At 42.3% G+C, this 16,777-nt stretch overlaps 1 protein-coding gene across 3 annotated transcripts in view; it reads left to right on the top strand.

The window, feature by feature from the left end:
* The window catches only part of LOC132403878 (glycogen [starch] synthase, liver-like), an 80,796-nt gene that overhangs the window by 10,009 nt on the left and 54,010 nt on the right, over positions 1-16,777 (top strand). For all 3 annotated transcript variants that reach the window (XM_059987653.1, XM_059987652.1, XM_059987654.1), the window contains exons 2-4: positions 517-698; positions 5,119-5,310; positions 6,341-6,526. In XM_059987653.1, coding sequence (XP_059843636.1) covers positions 517-698; positions 5,119-5,310; positions 6,341-6,526 — 560 coding nt within the window. The remainder of the gene's footprint in view (positions 1-516; positions 699-5,118; positions 5,311-6,340; positions 6,527-16,777) is intronic.

The raw sequence follows: 16,777 nt of genomic DNA, 5'->3' as shown, positions 1-16,777 counted from the left end.
TATCTATTGCTGGTGGTGGAAAACGCCAATTCATTTTTCTCCAACATCTCCATCACCAGGTCCCCAGTCACTTACACCATGGACCAGAAACTGGGATGGACCAGCAAAAATTTTGTGGTTATAAGGGAAGGTCAAAGGCTGCTTATTCTGGGAGGTAACTCATCTCCTGATTACCCAAATTTTGTTGTCTACCCACAAGGCAATGATCGCAGCCCATCCACCATTCTCTGGATATGCTCCTATCAATACTAGTGTACTCTGGTTTCATGGTGCATAGAGTATAAAATACACTCCAAGGCCACTCTGACATCATTTTCCAAATCTGCGTTCTCTTCCCCAAGAAGGGAAAGATCATCCAAAGTCTGGGCATTCCCAAATGTTCCAGGAGGTGAAAATACCCTTACATTCCCAAATCCCAGAACAAACAGAATGAGGAGAAGCATTCTGATAGACATGAAATACATAATTGCTTTGCTGTTTAATGATGTGTTGCTTAGTTTTACATTTTTCTTTCAGTTGGTGGTATCTACACTGTAATACAAACAAAGGCCAAGATCACAGCAGATGAATGGGGAGAAAACTATGTGCTGATTGGTCCATATTATGAGCATAATGTGAAGACACAAGTGGAAGTGTTTGAACCAAATAACTATGCCATAAAGAAGACAATGGATTTCATGAGGTATCAGGGATTTCGGGTAAGCATTACCCTGGGTCTGAGGAAGCAGCTGATTGGAAAATTGCTCCTGATATTTTATTACTGGTTCTTTGTGACAAAGCAACACACACAATGCTGAGGAACTCAGAAGGTCAGGCACCACCTATGGAGAGGTATAAACAGTTGACGTTTTGGGCTGAGGCTTTCCATCAAGACTGGAAAGGAAGGGGGAAAGAAGCCAGAATAAGAATGGGAAGGAGTGCAAGCTGGTAGGTGACAGGAAAATCCAGTTACAGGTGATGATGGGAAGCTGGGAGGTTATTGGAAAATCCAGTTACGGGTGATGGATGGGAAGCTGGGAGACGATAGGAAAATCCAGTTGTGGGGTGTGGTGGGATGCTGGGAGGTGATGGGTGGGAAAGGCAGAGCTGAGAAAGGAATCTGATAGAAGACGGTGGGCCATGGGGGGAGAAAGAGAAGGAGAGGCATCTGTGGGAGGTGATGGGTGAATGGAAAAAAGAGGAAGAGGAGGGAGGAATTGCCAGAAATGAGAGAACTTTTGTTCACGCCATGAGTTTGGCGGCTTCCAGACAGAATGAGGTGATCCTCCAGCCAGGGACTGACCGCAGCATGGCAACTAAGGAGGCCGTGGACTGGCATGTCAGAATGGGGTTGGAAATAGAATTGTTTTATTCCTCTGCCTAGATCCTGCCTGACCTGCTGAGTTCCTCCAGCATTTTGGTTATGTTGCTCTGGATTTCCCCCCCTGCAGAACCGCTTGTGTTGTTTATTGGACATTTAGTCACGTAAGGTCAACGCTGGTGGATATTGAGAAGCAAGACAAATCCAGGGAGTGCACTTTCTAAATCCAGAGTTTTATCCATGCCTGCAGTGCTTCCATTTCCTTTAGCAATTGGGAGCATTGGTACAAGTCCTAAACAGCCACCTGCTGAAAGCAGGCTGTGGCTGCAATGTTAAATTTTCAAGTCCACACTAATGAGGTGATTATGTTGCTGGTAATTCGGAGGTCTGGACTAAAGATCAAGGGATAGAAGTTTAATTCTTGCTACAGTATCTAAAGCAGGGTTTTTTTTTAATGCCATGGATCAATACTGTTAAGGAACGGGTCCATGTTCCCCAGGTTGGGAACTCCTGATCTAGAGAAATTGTATCTGGAATAAAGTTTGTTCCAGTTATACTTTACTGGATAGTTGTAAGTAAAAGCCTTTTGAGTTTACTAAGCAGCAGAATGCAGTGTTCTTGCATGAATAACCTATATATGACTCTAGTCCCTTGTGGCTGACACTTAGCTGCTGGTGAAAAGGATTAGCAGACCAGTCGATTTTTGAGCAATTATGAATGAGCAATAAATTCTGTCCTTCCTGGACGTATCAAAGTCTCGTGGATGTTTTAAACAAGAAAACTACTGACTTAATTTGTGTTTAGTTACTGAGATGTACTGACAAGCTATTAGTCAATACATATGGCCAAAAGGCAGTAATTCCATCTGAGCAAAGTAATTATATTCAGATGCTGGATAGAGATGAACTGTTGTGGTGTGTGATCTTGTTCTTTGCCAAGTTTTGTGAAGTGAATGAGTAATTATCCTTTCTATCCCTGTGTTTGTGATAGCTACCAATATGGCATTAACTCTAAGAAGACAAACTCTGATGTAAGGTTAAACAATTTGCAGTGTGTTCAAGAAAAGATAGATGGGGGAGGAAACTAATTTACGAAAATAAAAACTATCAAGAAATGTCGGGAAATTGTTAGTGAGCCCTCCCCAAAGTGAAACAGATTGTTCAACCCTGTCATTCCCCAAATGTATCTTTTTTTTTTGCAGTGATGCTCTTTTTGAAATGTCAGCCCACTTTTGCACAGCAAGATCCCATAGACAGCTTTATAATGACCATGTGAAAATTTAATTTTCTAATATTTTAATTGAGTAAGAGATCTAAACCAGGTCACTTAGAAATCAAAGCTACCCGAGAGCACATGGGCCGTGGATTACCCTCCAGTCTAAAAGATGGTATACTTCAGCACCCACCCCAACACTGCACAATCCATCAACACTCCCTTAGTTTGTATGCAAGCTGCAAAGGACAGATGTGTTCTCAAACTACTCTGACTCTAGGCACTCTCTCAAACGAGTGTCTCAGTAATAATTAAGTAGCAATATTTTAAGTCTTTTGCCTTCACTCAATTTAATTTCAGTCTTAATGATGGCAGGAGTTATGAATCTTTTGGGGAGGAGTTCTTAAAATTGGTTTAATTTTTTTTGTCTTGAGCTATAAAGCATGGCCTTTCCATTACATTGGCTGGTTAATATGGTCCTGCTGGAAACCGTGCCTTAAATAGCTGCTCTCAGTCTCTGGAAAACGGAACAGTTGATGTCTCACATCAATGCAAAGGTAGAAATGAAATGTGTTTAGTTGCAGAGAAGTATCAAGAGCAAAAGGAATGTGAGTATCTCGAGCAGTGATTTGGTTAAAGGAGGGTGGGTGCTGGAAATCTACAAATGCAATCCATCTATCAGAAACTGGTGTAAAAGTTGCAGCTTGATTGAAGAACATCCTTTCCCAGAATGCAACAGTGACTCTGAGCTCACAGTGGCCAATCGCATTACTTTGCTGTAGCACTCCTACTCTGATACCACAGCTTGTATCATTTGGTCTCCCTTGGGGTTTATACTTTGTTTTCTCTACTCTTCTTCTCTCTCTGCAACTTAAATATTTCCAACTTCTCCCAAATCTAATCATTAACACAATAGTAATGTACTTCCTTCACAGATGCTGCCTAATCTATTGAATATTTCCATTATTCTCAATTCTTGTTCCTGATTTCAAAGTAAACTCGTTATCAAATTACATGTGCCACAGTATACTAACCCCGAGATTCATTTTCTTGTGGGCGTTCATAGTAGAGTCAAAGAAACAGTGGAATCAATGAAAAACCATCACCCCTACTGCCGATAGCAGCTCACTGGAGTCCTCTGTCCTGGGCCAGTCTTTCAAGTCTTTCCTAGTGAATCTTGTCTTGGTAATCATTCCTCTCCCAGAAATGAAGTCCTTGGAGGTTCTGTTGTTTCTGTAGCACTGGGATTTTACAGGATGGGGTTTGCTAGCCCCATGCCCAACTCTCCTTTGTTCACAATTGGATTTGGGACTGTCCATGGCAGAATTCAATGAAAAATGACTCAAACTAAGGTGGACAAATAACCAATGTGCAAAAGGCAATGAATTGTGAAAATACAAAAAGAAAAAAAATAATTAATTTTGAGAACATCAGTTGCAAAGTCCTTGAAAGTGAGAAATCAGTTCAGTGTTGAGGTGAGTGGAGTTATCCATGCTAGTTGAGGGGTAATAATTGTTCCTGAACCTAGTGGTATGGGACCCAAGGCTTCTGTACCTCATTCCAAATGGCAGCAGTGAGAAGAGAGTATGCCCTGGGTGCCAGGGGTTCTTGATGATGGATGCTGCATTCTTGTGACAGCTCTCCTTGTAGATGTGCTCAGTGATGGGAGGGTTTTTTCTGTGATGACCTGGGCTGTATCCTCTGCTCTCCGTGGGATTTTCTGTTCAAGGCATTGTTGCTTTCATGCAAGTGTTCAGTTTTTTTTCTTGGTTTTTATCATAGTAAGTGCAACAAATCAAGCATTTTGTTTTTTAAAAAAAGTATCAGTGATCTATTGAGAGCATTACTAAACGATTAAAGAATTTAGAGTATCTCCTTTAAGGAATGGGGAAAATTGCTTTCTGCAAGCAAGTGACATGAAAACGTTTGAATGTAGACAAGTGACAACTGTTGCTGGGATCTAGAACAAAAAAAGAATACTAGAATACTTGAAGTGTTGGATTGGGATGTAAAATTGTTATTTTTCTTATTTCTATGCTTAAATTTTTATATAATCACCTAATACATATAATTAGTGAATATTTCAGTATTTACAGTAGTTGCTTCTGTATTTTTCTAGAAGCAGCTTGGTTTTCTGTAGCAGATGATATGCCTCTTGAATATGGCTATTTCATAGGTTAATTTCTATCATCAGAATTTTGTAATCTCCAGTCTGAGTATGAGATGAACATAACTTATTTTTCTTTGCTCTTGTAACACTTAATAAAATGGCAATAAGCAACAAGTTTAATGCCTCATTCTTGAATTCTCCCCCCTCCCAAAAAAAAAATTGTGGATTGTAGATGCATCAGGATGCAACAGAAGCATTTAACATTCAAAGATGTGTCAATGTTTCAGGTCAAGAGAATGCATCAGGACCAGTTTGAGTGTAGGCAGATCCTGATGTGGATAGACACCAGCAGAGGTTGCTACTTTGAAGGAAGCAGTTTTAGTAATATTTGACAGAAGTCAAGGATCAGATAACTTGAGTAAAAATGTGATTTTAATTAAAAACATGTTTCTAATCTGAATCACTCTCCTCTGATTCCTGCAATCTTTGTTTCCAGGTTTGTTTTGGCAGATGGTTGATCGAGGGTAACCCATGCGTACTGCTCTTTGACATTGGATCGGCAACGTGGAACCTGGACAAATGGAAAGGAGAATTCTGGGATGCTTGCAACATTGGCATCCCACATTATGATGGCGAATCAAATGACGCTATAATTTTTGGATTTTTAACTGCCTTCTTTTTGAAAGAGGTATCTTGGCCTTGGTAACAGATCTGGTTCACCTTCACCCGCTCATCAATTTTCTGAAGCTGCTGTGATTTGTCCTTGGAGGCAAATTCTGGAAACTAATGTGTGTAATAGTATAATTGATGTAGGAGCATCTTCAAATGGGCATATTGTTCATGAACTGTGGTTGTTCTATTTCAAAGAGAAAAGATCTATTTCCCAAGGCCCGATGACCATGTGTTTTAAGGAGCTGGAGGAGTGTGGCGAGTGAACCTTGTTCTGATAAGATTGGAAGCCACCCAATGCCTAACAGATTGAAGTGTAAAATATTAAAATACTGGCATAGGACAGGGGTGAATGAATGGAAATGAGGTTCAGGTCAGACAAAACCGAATGAATCAACTTGAACCTTCTGCTTTTTATGTCCAATTTCAATGTCAAGATCCAGTCCAAAGTATCTGAGCCCAACCTTGGCAGATGGGTTGCTGACATTTATTTTAACACAAACAATATCGATTATAGCAAAATCTATTTGTATTAAGTATAGTTTCCTGGTTACACCATAGCCTGTGTTGGTTGATATTCAAACCCAACACAATAGGGGGAAAAATACGTAGAGGAGCTATGAATTTAGTCTTGAATTGGTAACAGATAAAGGCCTGGTAGGTATTTATAAATTACTTATTGTGATACATAATGAGGGCATTTTGCCCATTAGGTTTGTCAGAAGAGAAACCCCATCAGTCCTGTCTACCCTGGTGTGTGCCTCATTCATGTATAGGGATTCCCAGCCTTTCTTGTGCCATGGACCAATACCGTTAAGCAAGGGGACTATGGACCCCAGATTGGGAACCCCCACTCATGTACAAATTCTACAAGCAACACCAAAGAAATGGAAAACATAGCGCTTTGTAAATTTATAAAGATCTCCACTCTTTTTGTTCTTAAGAAGAATCGTACCTGGACATATTGATGCACTTTTACCCACTGATTTTTGCTGAGTTGGTTTGTTTGTAATCAATCTAGTCACAGCTTGCATTTTTCATCATTTCAGCTTGCTGAACAATTCCATGACAAGCCCAACATCATTGCCCACTTTCACGAGTGGCAGGCAGGTGTGGGATTGATTCTGAGCAGAGTACGAAAGTATCCCATCGCAACAATCTTCACCACCCACGCCACATTGCTGGGCAGGTATTTGTGTGCTGGCAACACTGACTTTTACAACCAACTCGATAAGGTAAGCTTTTAATCACCCGACCACTGAGAACTTCACTGGATGTATATGGAAGTTGGTTTACACTGTTGGGGATGTCTTTCACCTTTTGGCACTGCCTATATTTCTTGTCCTTTCAAAAATTGTATAATACTGTGCAAAGGTCTTGGGCACATGTATATCTGGGGAGCCTAAGATTTTCACCTTGTACTGTATTTGTCAACTTGGAGTGGAGTGAGTTTGTAAATCTGTAGGGAGAAAAGGATGAAGCTCCGTGGGTAGGGTGTGGGGCAGTTGGCAGAGAAGTGTTGGGGGCAGAGGGTGGTGTGGTTGCAGACGCACCCAACCCTGAGACACGAGGCAAGGTCCATTTGATTCCAAGCAGAAGGATATGATTCCACGATGTCTTGCTGGTGCTTCCTGCTCCTTCCCCTCTCCATCCCCCTTTCCAACTCATGATTTCCCCTCTTCATGCCCCCTCCCCATTCTGAGACAAAATAGTCACATATCAAAATTGGGTGTATCATCGGCCACATTTTTCATGAATTTTGCATCAGCAGTACAGTGCAATACTTAAAATTACTACAGTACTGTGCAAAAATCTCAGGCACCGTAGCTATATATACATGCCTAAGACTTTTGCACATACTGTATGTTTAGACACTGGTTTGTTATGCAAACTTTTGCTAAGAGTAGGGCTGCTGAATGATGTGCATGAAGCTGGAAGTGATGTGTCAACACACTCGTGTGTGTTTATAGAAAACCAATATACTGCTGAGAGCAAACTCGATATCCAAGCATAATGTTGGCTTAAGAGGTAGGATTATAGCACCATGCTGCAGCTTTTAATGAGTAGGGAAAATATTAGCCTGGAGGCAGGAATTATGATTAATTTGGCCTTTTAGTTGTAAAGGGTTGAGTACTTGGTGCTAACAATGAATTGTATATTTTGGGATCTGGGCATCACTAGCAAAGTCAGCTTTTATTGTCTGTCCTTAATTGTCCTGAACAGTGTGTATCTGTAACCACACTGGTCGGACTGTCTGTCCAAAGGGCATTAGTAAGTTTTAGGAAATTAGTAAATTCACTCAGTGGCCATGTTATTACGTGCCACCTGTGTCTAGTGAAGTGGTCACTGAGTGCATGTACATGGTTGTCTGCTACTGTGGCCCTTCCACTGCAAGGTTTGACATGTTGCGCATTCATAGATGCTAACCTGCACACCACTATTTAACCTAGTATGGTTTTGAGTTACTGTCACCTTCCTGTCGGCTTGAACCAGTCTGGCCTTTTACCTTTGACCTCTCTCATTAACGAGGCCATTTCATTCACAAGACCGCTACTCGCTGGATGTTCTTGGTTTTTACATCATTCTCTGTAAGTGCTACAGACTGTGTTTAATTTTTTTTAAGAAAAGACAAAATCCCAGGAATCAACAGTATGAGATACTCTACCCCATCCAACACCAATAATCAGGCCATGGTCAAAGTCACTTGGATCACATATCTTCCCCATTCTGATACTTGGTCTGAACAACTGAGTCCTTTGACCATGTCTGTGTGCTTTTATGCATTGAGTTGCTGCCACATGATTGGCTTATTGGATATCAGCATTAATGAGCAGGTGTACCAAAAAAAAAGTGGCCACTGAGTGGAGATGGGTAGTTTTGAGTCATGCAGCATAGAAACAGGCCAGTCAGCCCTCTGCATCCATTCATCTGTATTAATCCAATCTTTGGCACTTGGTCTCACCAATTCAAGTGTTTGTCTGGACACTTAATTCCTGTCAGTGACTCTGCTTCCACTACTCTCTCTAAAACACTGATGGGTCTCAGCCCAAAACATTGATTGTTTATGCCTCTCCATAGATGTTGCTTGACTTGCTGAGTTCCTTCACCATTTTTGTGTATGTTGTCATTAATTGAGTTTAAATTTTGCATTTGCCCTGGTGAGATTTGAACCTGTTTCTCATTTCCCAGTGTGGTAAGTTAACTGCAGAATAAGCTTGCCCATACCACGCAGGTGGACCTTGAAAGTTCTTGCATCACTGCTACCAGTGCTGCATGTGATGGACCTGTCAATTGTGCTTCTGCACCCTGTGGAAGGTTGCTTGGCAACTGGAAATCCTCACAATTACATTCAAGGGTGTGGCTTTCCATGAGAATTGGTTCTAACAGTGAGATTTACAAGCTTAGAATGGACAGGTACAAAGGTGATGCATGAGGGATGTTAATTATTTCAGCTAGTGAACACACCCCCATCCCTGCATGGTAGGCTGCTGTAAATGGATTCTTGATTGTCAGCAGTACAGATTTGCTGAGCTGAAGGGCTTTTATTCTAGGCTGTATGACTCTAACTCTATGCTGGAGGAACTTGTTCTTCGTTTTCACGTTTCTGAGCACCCAAATGGGTTCCCTGTTTCCTCATAGCATAGATAATGGTGTGGTATTGTGTGCTGCAATTTGCTTTGTGCTGTGACCATCTGTAGTCAGCTGATGCCTTCCATTAGTGACGTATTACATTGACCGATTGGCCGGCCAAGTGAGTGAGCTTGACTGCCTTCACCATTGTCTAGAATTCAATCCGTTTGCTTTCAAGTGCAAAGTTAAATATATTCCCTTTCTTATGACCTGTGTCCTAAGATTTGCCAGGTTCTCCTTCCTGTTCTTCTGTATTACTGCTGCGATGCCTCTCTGACAAGAGGTCCCTACTTCTGTCCAGCCTGACAGCTCAAAACTTGCCCATTTAGGACATTCTTCAGCCATCAAGAGCACTAATATAGCCTAGGAAAATAATATGATGGTTTCTGATATTAATTTTGAGACTGATCATGCAATAAATTGATGCCATGATACAGGGACTGGCATGTTCTGAGGTTATAGTGGGAGATATTTGAAGTGATCTTCAGTGCAATAGTAGCATTGCTGGAGAACAAAGTCCTCCCCATAACAGTATCAACTTATTTTAATACAAACCTGGAAAATTATCACTTTTCCTTAAAATACCAGTAAATTTAAACTTGTTTATCTTTCTTCTCCTTATCAATATTTTTGCATTATTGTTGTATTTCAATTTACTATCGAGTCCCAACTGGGTTTCTTAAGGATTGAAAGCATTCCTTGAGGGTTTGAATGCTCTTTTTTTTAAAATATTTATCTACATTTTTTAAATATGTCAACTTGCTATCTCTGTAACTTGAAAGAAATTGCCAGTCACAAATCAATTGAGTGTTAACTCATTTAACCTCAACTGCCTAGGTCCAACATCACAGGAAGTTTATAAGCACAAGAGATTCTGCAGATTCTGGAAATCCAGAACAACACACAAAATGCTGGAGGAACTCAGGAAGTCGAGCAGCATCTATTGGTTGGGGGGGGGTGGTAGATGATGACTGTCTCAGGCTGAGATGCTTTATCAGGACCTAATGAGGGGTTTTGGCCCAAAACGTCGACATTTATGCCCCTCCGTAAATGCTGCATCACTCACAAGAGATTTGCTTATTGTTGCTGATATTGGTTGGAAGTGGGTGTGTTAAAAATGTACTTGAAATTATAAAGCTGCATAATTTAGATTGGTGACTTGTACAATGTGCAAAGAGTGATTTATTGTTTTATCAGACATGGGACTGAATAGTTTCTACACTAAGCTAAATATGTTTGTTACCTGGTGCTGATGAGCATTGAAGTGTTTTATTTAAAAAAAAGTTTGTTAGGATGGATGTAGAGAAATATCCTTTTGAGTTTTAAAAAGAAAAGATTTGTTAGGATAGACGTGGAGAACGTAATTTCTTTGAGTAAGTCAAAGTTCAAAGTACATATGTCACCATATACTGTTCTACGCTGAGATTCGCTTTCTTGCGGGCATTCCTTGTAACTGCAAGGAAACACAAGTCTATGAAAAACCGCACACGACAAAGATGGACAAATAACTGATGTGCAAAAGGTAGCCTGCAAATATAAAAAAGGATTTAAAAAACAATGATGATGAGTAAGTAATAAATACTGAACATGAGTTGTAGAGTCTTTGAGAGTAAATCCATAGGTTGTGGAATCGTTGGTGTGAGTGGGGCTGTTTCCTCCAGTTCAAGAGTTTGCTGGGTGAGGAGGAATGACTGTCCCTGAGCCTGCTGGTGTGGGAACTGTAGCTCCTTCCTGATGGTAGAAGGAAGAAAAGAGCATGGCCCGGATGGTAGACCCAGCATTCCTTTCAGATGTACACTGGAGGGGATGGCTTTGCCCATGATCGACTGGGCTGTATCCAATACTTCCTGTAGACTTTTTTCTATTCAAGGGAAAATGTTTCTGTACCACACCATAATGCAACCAGTCAGTATACTCTCTAACGTGCATCAATAGAAATTTAGCAAAGATTTTAATGTGCCGAATCTGTGCAAACTTCTAAGAAAGTTGAGGCTATGTTGTGCGTTTTCTGTAATAGCAGTCATGAGCTGAACCCAGGACAGATCTTCTGAAATGATGAGAATTTAAAGTTGTTTACCCTCTCCACCCCTGATGAGGACCTCCAGTTTTTTCCTCCTGTAGTCAATAAGCTGCTCTTTGGGTTTGCTGACATTGAGTGAGAGGTTGTTTTTGTAGCACCATTCAGCCAGATTTTCAGTCTCCCTTCTATATGCTGTTTGAGTTGGCCAACGACAATGGTTTTGCCAGCTAACTTGGAGCTGTACTTGGTCTCAGTCATAAGTATAAAGTGAGTAGAGCAGGTACCTTTTAGTGTACCTGTGTTAATGGTGATTTTAGAGATGTTTTTGCTGACTGGGGTTTGCAAGTGAGAAAATCGAGGATTCAGTTGTTGAAGGATATATTGAGTCCTAGGTCTATGAACTTATTGATTAGTTTTGAGGGAATGGTATTGCTTAATATAGAACTATAGTCAATGAAGAGCATCCTGATGTATGCATCTCTACTATCCAAATGTTCCAGGTTGAGTGAAGAGCTAATGAATTGGTGTTTGCTGTGCACCTGCTGTGATAGGCGAATTGGAGTGTATCCAAGTCACTCCTCAGGCAGGAGTTGGCATGTTTAATCCCTAACCCTTCGAAAAACTTTACCACAGGGGAGTTATCAAGATCAAGGGAGTATGACCTTAGAATTGGAGTGAACATTAGAAATTGCTTTTCATGAAGTACAATATATACAACTTTGTTTTTTGACAGTATCACTGACAGATGCTGATGTCAGCTGAAAGGTTCAGCCCTACAGAAAAGAGCTATTGTGATTACAGATGTGCCCTAAATGTAGGTAGAAGAGCTCAGTCTAGAATGGATTGAATATGTGTTTCTTGTTTCTTTAAATATTCTCCCAAAACATTAAATTGATGTACATGTACAATCTCCAGAGTAAATGCTTTGTTTTTCTTCCATCCATGAATTCTGCTTCATTCTGAATTGTTTTTGTCTGAAATGAGCTGTTCAGTCCACTGCTGACCATCTGGCACCTATTTACATTAATGCCATTTTATTTTGTTCCTATCAGGTCTCCCCACACTCATCCCAAAAACTAGGGACAATTAATATGGTGCGGGCCAAAAGAAAGCTTGTTGGCTTATCCTGCAGTGATGTGAAAAGCACAAACTGAAATACAACAAACCACTGGGAATACTCTGCGGGTTGGACAGTATTTATGGAGAGAGGAACACAACTGGAGTTTCAGATCAATAGAACTGAGGGGAAAATAGGAAAAACATTGTTTTGAATAGCAGAGAAGGGAAGGGTTAGTGGTAATGGGGGAGCATCTGTGATAGGACAGAGACTGTGGTTATTCAGTTGACACAATTAACATAGAAAATAGGTGCAGGAGTAGGCCATTCGGCCCTTTGAGCCTGCACCGCCATTCAGTATCATAATGGCTGATCATCCAACTCAGAACCCTGTACCTGCTTTCTCTCCATACCTCCGATCCCTTTAGCCACAAGGGCCATATCTAACTTACTCTTAAATATAGCCAATGAACTGGCCTCAACTGTTTCCTGTGCCAGAGAATTCCACAGATTCACCACTCTCCGTGTGAAGAAGTTTCTCCTCATCTCAGTCCTAAAAGGCTTCCCCTTTATCCTTAAACTGTGACCCCCTTGTTCTGGACTTCCCCAACATCAGGAACATTCTTCCTGCATCTAGCCTGTCCAATCCCTTTAGAATTTTATACTCTTCAATAAGATACCCCTCAATCTTCTAAATTCCAGCGAGTATAAGCCCAGTCGATCCAGTCTTTCTTCATATGAAAGTCCTGCTGTCCCAGGAATCAATCTGGTGAACCTTCTCTGTACTCTCTCTATGGCAAGAATGTCTTTCCTCAGATTAGGGGACCAAAACTGCACACAGTATTCTAGGTGTGGTCCAACCAAGGCCTTGTACAAATGCAGTAGAACCTCCCTGCTCTTGTACTTGAATCCTCTTGCTATGAATGCCAACATACCATTTGCCTGTCTCACCGCCTGCTGTACCTGCATGCCCACTTTCAATGACTGGTGTACAATGACACCCAGGTCTTGTTGCACCTCCCCTTTTCCTAATCGGCCTCCATTCAGATAATAATCTGTTTTCCTGCTCTTGCCACCAAAGTGGATAACCTCACATTTATCCACATTAAATTGCATCAGCCATGAATTTGCCCACTCACCTAACCTATCCAAGTCACCCTGCATCCTCCTCACAGCTAACACTGCCGCCCAGCTCCGTGTCATCCGCAGACTTGGAGATGCTGCATTTAATTCCCTCGCCTAATCATTAATATATTTTGTATGATGTATACAATTGCATTTGGTGTTTCCAAAGAATTGCTGCTGTGGAAATAATTTTGGATAACAATTAGTCAAAAGGAAAACTGATGTGAGAGCCAGGTTTGGGTTTTTGATCCTCCACAATATTCTGTGCGAGAATTTAAACTGGAGGTGGCAGTGTTTTTTTTAAAAGAGGCCGAGTTGTGAGCTGGACATCAACATGGCACGGATGGAGAGCACGCTCGAGAGCGGTCTGTCACTGGATTGAACTCAGGGGACATAGAAAAATGGAAATCCCACTGGATTGAAGAGCTGTACTTCAATGTTTGCTTTTCTGGAAGGCAGGATGCAGGGAATTTGTAATTGGAAAGCAAAAAGTAAACATTGATATTGAAGGATATTAGTTTAGCATGTTAACCTTGTTCCTCCCACCTCAGAAACTGCCTGCCCTGCTGAGTGCTGAGTATCTCTATTATTTTCATAGAACAGGTAGATTTACTTGCCAACATTTTTCCTTTGCAAAGAAAATCCTTCATTGCTGAGCCTTCACCCGTGAATCAGAGTTGAGAAAGGTATTGTTACATTACACAGGGAAATCCAGACACCTTTGGAATAGCAAGCTCTTTCTCTGTGTTAATGCAAAGAGAACTCTGGTCAAGTTCACTGGTGGTTAGTTCTCTTGGGGAAACGATGTGTGCAATTGTAGAGATGTGAGAGGTCAGTATATGAATAAAACATCTGGGATGCAGAGAGTTGAAGTAAGATCCTGTTCCAGATTAAAGCTATGCTAGTTCCCTTTGGTTGATCTATATGCAAATTGGCCAATGCGCTGCTTTTAAATTTTGAATGCATGATGACCAAAAGTTGGAATGAGAATATTGGTATGGAAAGGCTCAATTGGTATTGCTGTCGAGAGGCCAAGTTCAATTGTCAAGGTGCATGAGAATCTGTCAAGATTTGGTTTGAGGGGCAGAATTGGAAGCCAAAATTTGGGAGATGCACAAAACTAACTGGGAATTGGGCAAAATAATTTGTTTAGTTCCTAATGATTTACTTCAAAACTATCAATTTGGTGCTTTGTACAATTGAACTGCAGTGATCAATGACACACAAATGTAAGGAATCTTGACTTTTAGTTAAAAACAGCTTAAGGAAGGCACTCGCCTATTTCCAAATCACTGATCTCTCCCTTCAGGAAGGGAAAGGTCCTCATGCACATGGGAACATTAACAACAGTTTAATGGTCATTATTATTTATCTTCTCCCTGGACAGTACTTTGTCAGCAGGATGATGTTTCCTTTCCAGGTTTGGGTGTTCCTAGGTGGCTGAATCGGGCAAATATAGGAAGCAGAGACTCTGCCACACATGGGGCAGAAAGTACCCAGATGGGATGGGTAGGCTTTTAGTCTGAAGCCTTCCACCATTTACGTAGGCTACACCTTCTTCTGATACCTGTGTCTGAGGTTGTCGGTACCATCCCAAATGCTGCTCCTCCATTTTAGATGGTGAAATCTGTTTTTTTTGGAGTTCAAAAGAATGGGTGATTTTTCCGTTCCCCCCCCCCCCCAGTTATGAAGCAGTATAATGCAGCAACAGGCCCTTCTGTTCTCAATGTCCACACAGAGCATGATGCCAAATTAAATTGAATCACTTCTGTCTACACATGATCCAAATCTTCCCATTCCCTGCTTATTCATGTGCTTATCTATGTTGTTCTTCTCCATGCCTTGTGGTTCATCAGGCAGCTACCTTGCCTTTTCTTTAGTATTTTGTCTTTATAAAACAAGGCAGAGTTGCTCGCTGGCTGCTCAAGCCCAGATAAAAGCATGCAATGTGCAAGCCAGATTTGAACCTGGGACCACTTGCCTCAAAGTCTGGTGCTGATGCCACTGCACCCCGGCCAGCTATATGTGCCTATCTAACAGCCTCTAGATATCTGTTTCCACACTAGCTTAGCAGCTCCTTCCACATGCTCTATGTATATTAAAATTAAAAACAACCTTGCTCACTTTCCTAACATCTCCCCCTCTCACCTTTAATCAATGTCCTGTACTGCTTGACATTTCTACCCAGTGAAAAATAATCTGATCGTCTTTCCTGTCTCTGGCTTTCCATAATTTTATAAATTCTCTGACTCCATTCCAGAAAAAGCCAACCCAAGTTTGTCCAACATTTCCTTATGGCTCAGGCCCTCAAATCCAGGCAGCATCCTGGAAAACCTCTTCTGCTCCTTTTCTAAAGCCTCCAGTTCTTCCCTGTAAAGGGGTGAGTAATTAGCAGAAGGACAACTCACAAACACAAGAAATTCTGTGGCTGCTAGAAATCCAAATGCACACAATGCTGGAGGAACTCAGCAGATCGGGCAGGTTCCATGGAAATGAACCAACAGTTGTCATTTCAGGCTGAGACCCTTCTGCAGGACTGGAAAATTCAGAACTGTTTTGCTTGCTGCTGTTCCAAGTATACAGGTTTGGAGATGGCAGAAATATTCAGGAGTGAAAATGAAATTCTCGCTACAAGTTAGAAATTATGAAGAATTTGAAGGTATTGTGGCGGCTCATTTCCTAGCGTATGCGAACCGACTCACAATTAGATAGCCTACGGGGATTTGCGAGCACAGAGCTTTGGAGCCTCTTCGCCATGGGGGGCCGGTTGACAGAGGCTTAAAAGTGAGGCTGAAGTTTTCGAATAAAGTTTTTTCCTTCGACTGCAGTTACCGACTCCGTGTCGTAATTTTAGCGCTGCGTGTAGCACACCGCTACAATTGGTGACCCCGACGGTCCAAACGATTTTTGGACCAGAAATGACCGACGCCGCCTCTGTTCATGCGGTTTCCTTGAAACTGCCGGGTTTCTGGACACAGCGCCCGGACCTATGGTTCCAGCAAGCCGAAGCCCAATTCCACGTTCGCCGGATCACCTCAGAAGACACCCGCTACTACTACGTGGTGGGCTCCCTCGACCAGGACACAGCTGCCCAGGTCGCGGAGTTCGTACAGTCGCCCCCGGCAGACGGCAAGTACACGGAATTCAAAGCCCTGCTCCTCAAGACTTTCGGACTCTCACGGCGCGAGCGGGCTGCCCGTTTACTGCACCTGGATGGCTTGGGCGACAGACCTCCATCGGCTTTAATGAATGAGATGTTGTCTCTGGCCGAGGGACACACAGGCCTCATGTTTGAGCAGGCATTCCTGGAGCAGCTGCCCGAGGACATACGCCTGCTGCTGTCCGACGCGGATTTCAGTGACCCCCGGAAGGTGGCAGCCCGGGCGGACTTGCTGTGGAACGCCAAAAAGGTGAGCACAGATCTCCCAGCCACGCTCGCGGCAGCAAACCAGTCCAGGCCCGGCCGCAGAGCCCACTAACCCCCGGCCCAATGAAGCCCGCCGTTGCCGCCCGCCCTGCAAGTTCCCGGGAAACGCCAGGGCCAGCCGCCGCTGATGGCTACGGCGGCTGGCCATCGGGATAGCCTCCTGTGTGTGTGGGATAGAAGGTCGGGACGCCGGTTTTTGGTCGATACTGGGGCTGAGATCAGCGTTTT

This window comes from Hypanus sabinus, chromosome 13 (genome assembly GCF_030144855.1).
Source record: "Hypanus sabinus isolate sHypSab1 chromosome 13, sHypSab1.hap1, whole genome shotgun sequence".
Classification (NCBI taxonomy): domain Eukaryota; kingdom Metazoa; phylum Chordata; class Chondrichthyes; order Myliobatiformes; family Dasyatidae; genus Hypanus; species Hypanus sabinus.
The sequence above is the reverse complement of the archived record's forward strand: the minus strand, read 5'-3'. Positions and strand labels throughout refer to the sequence as shown.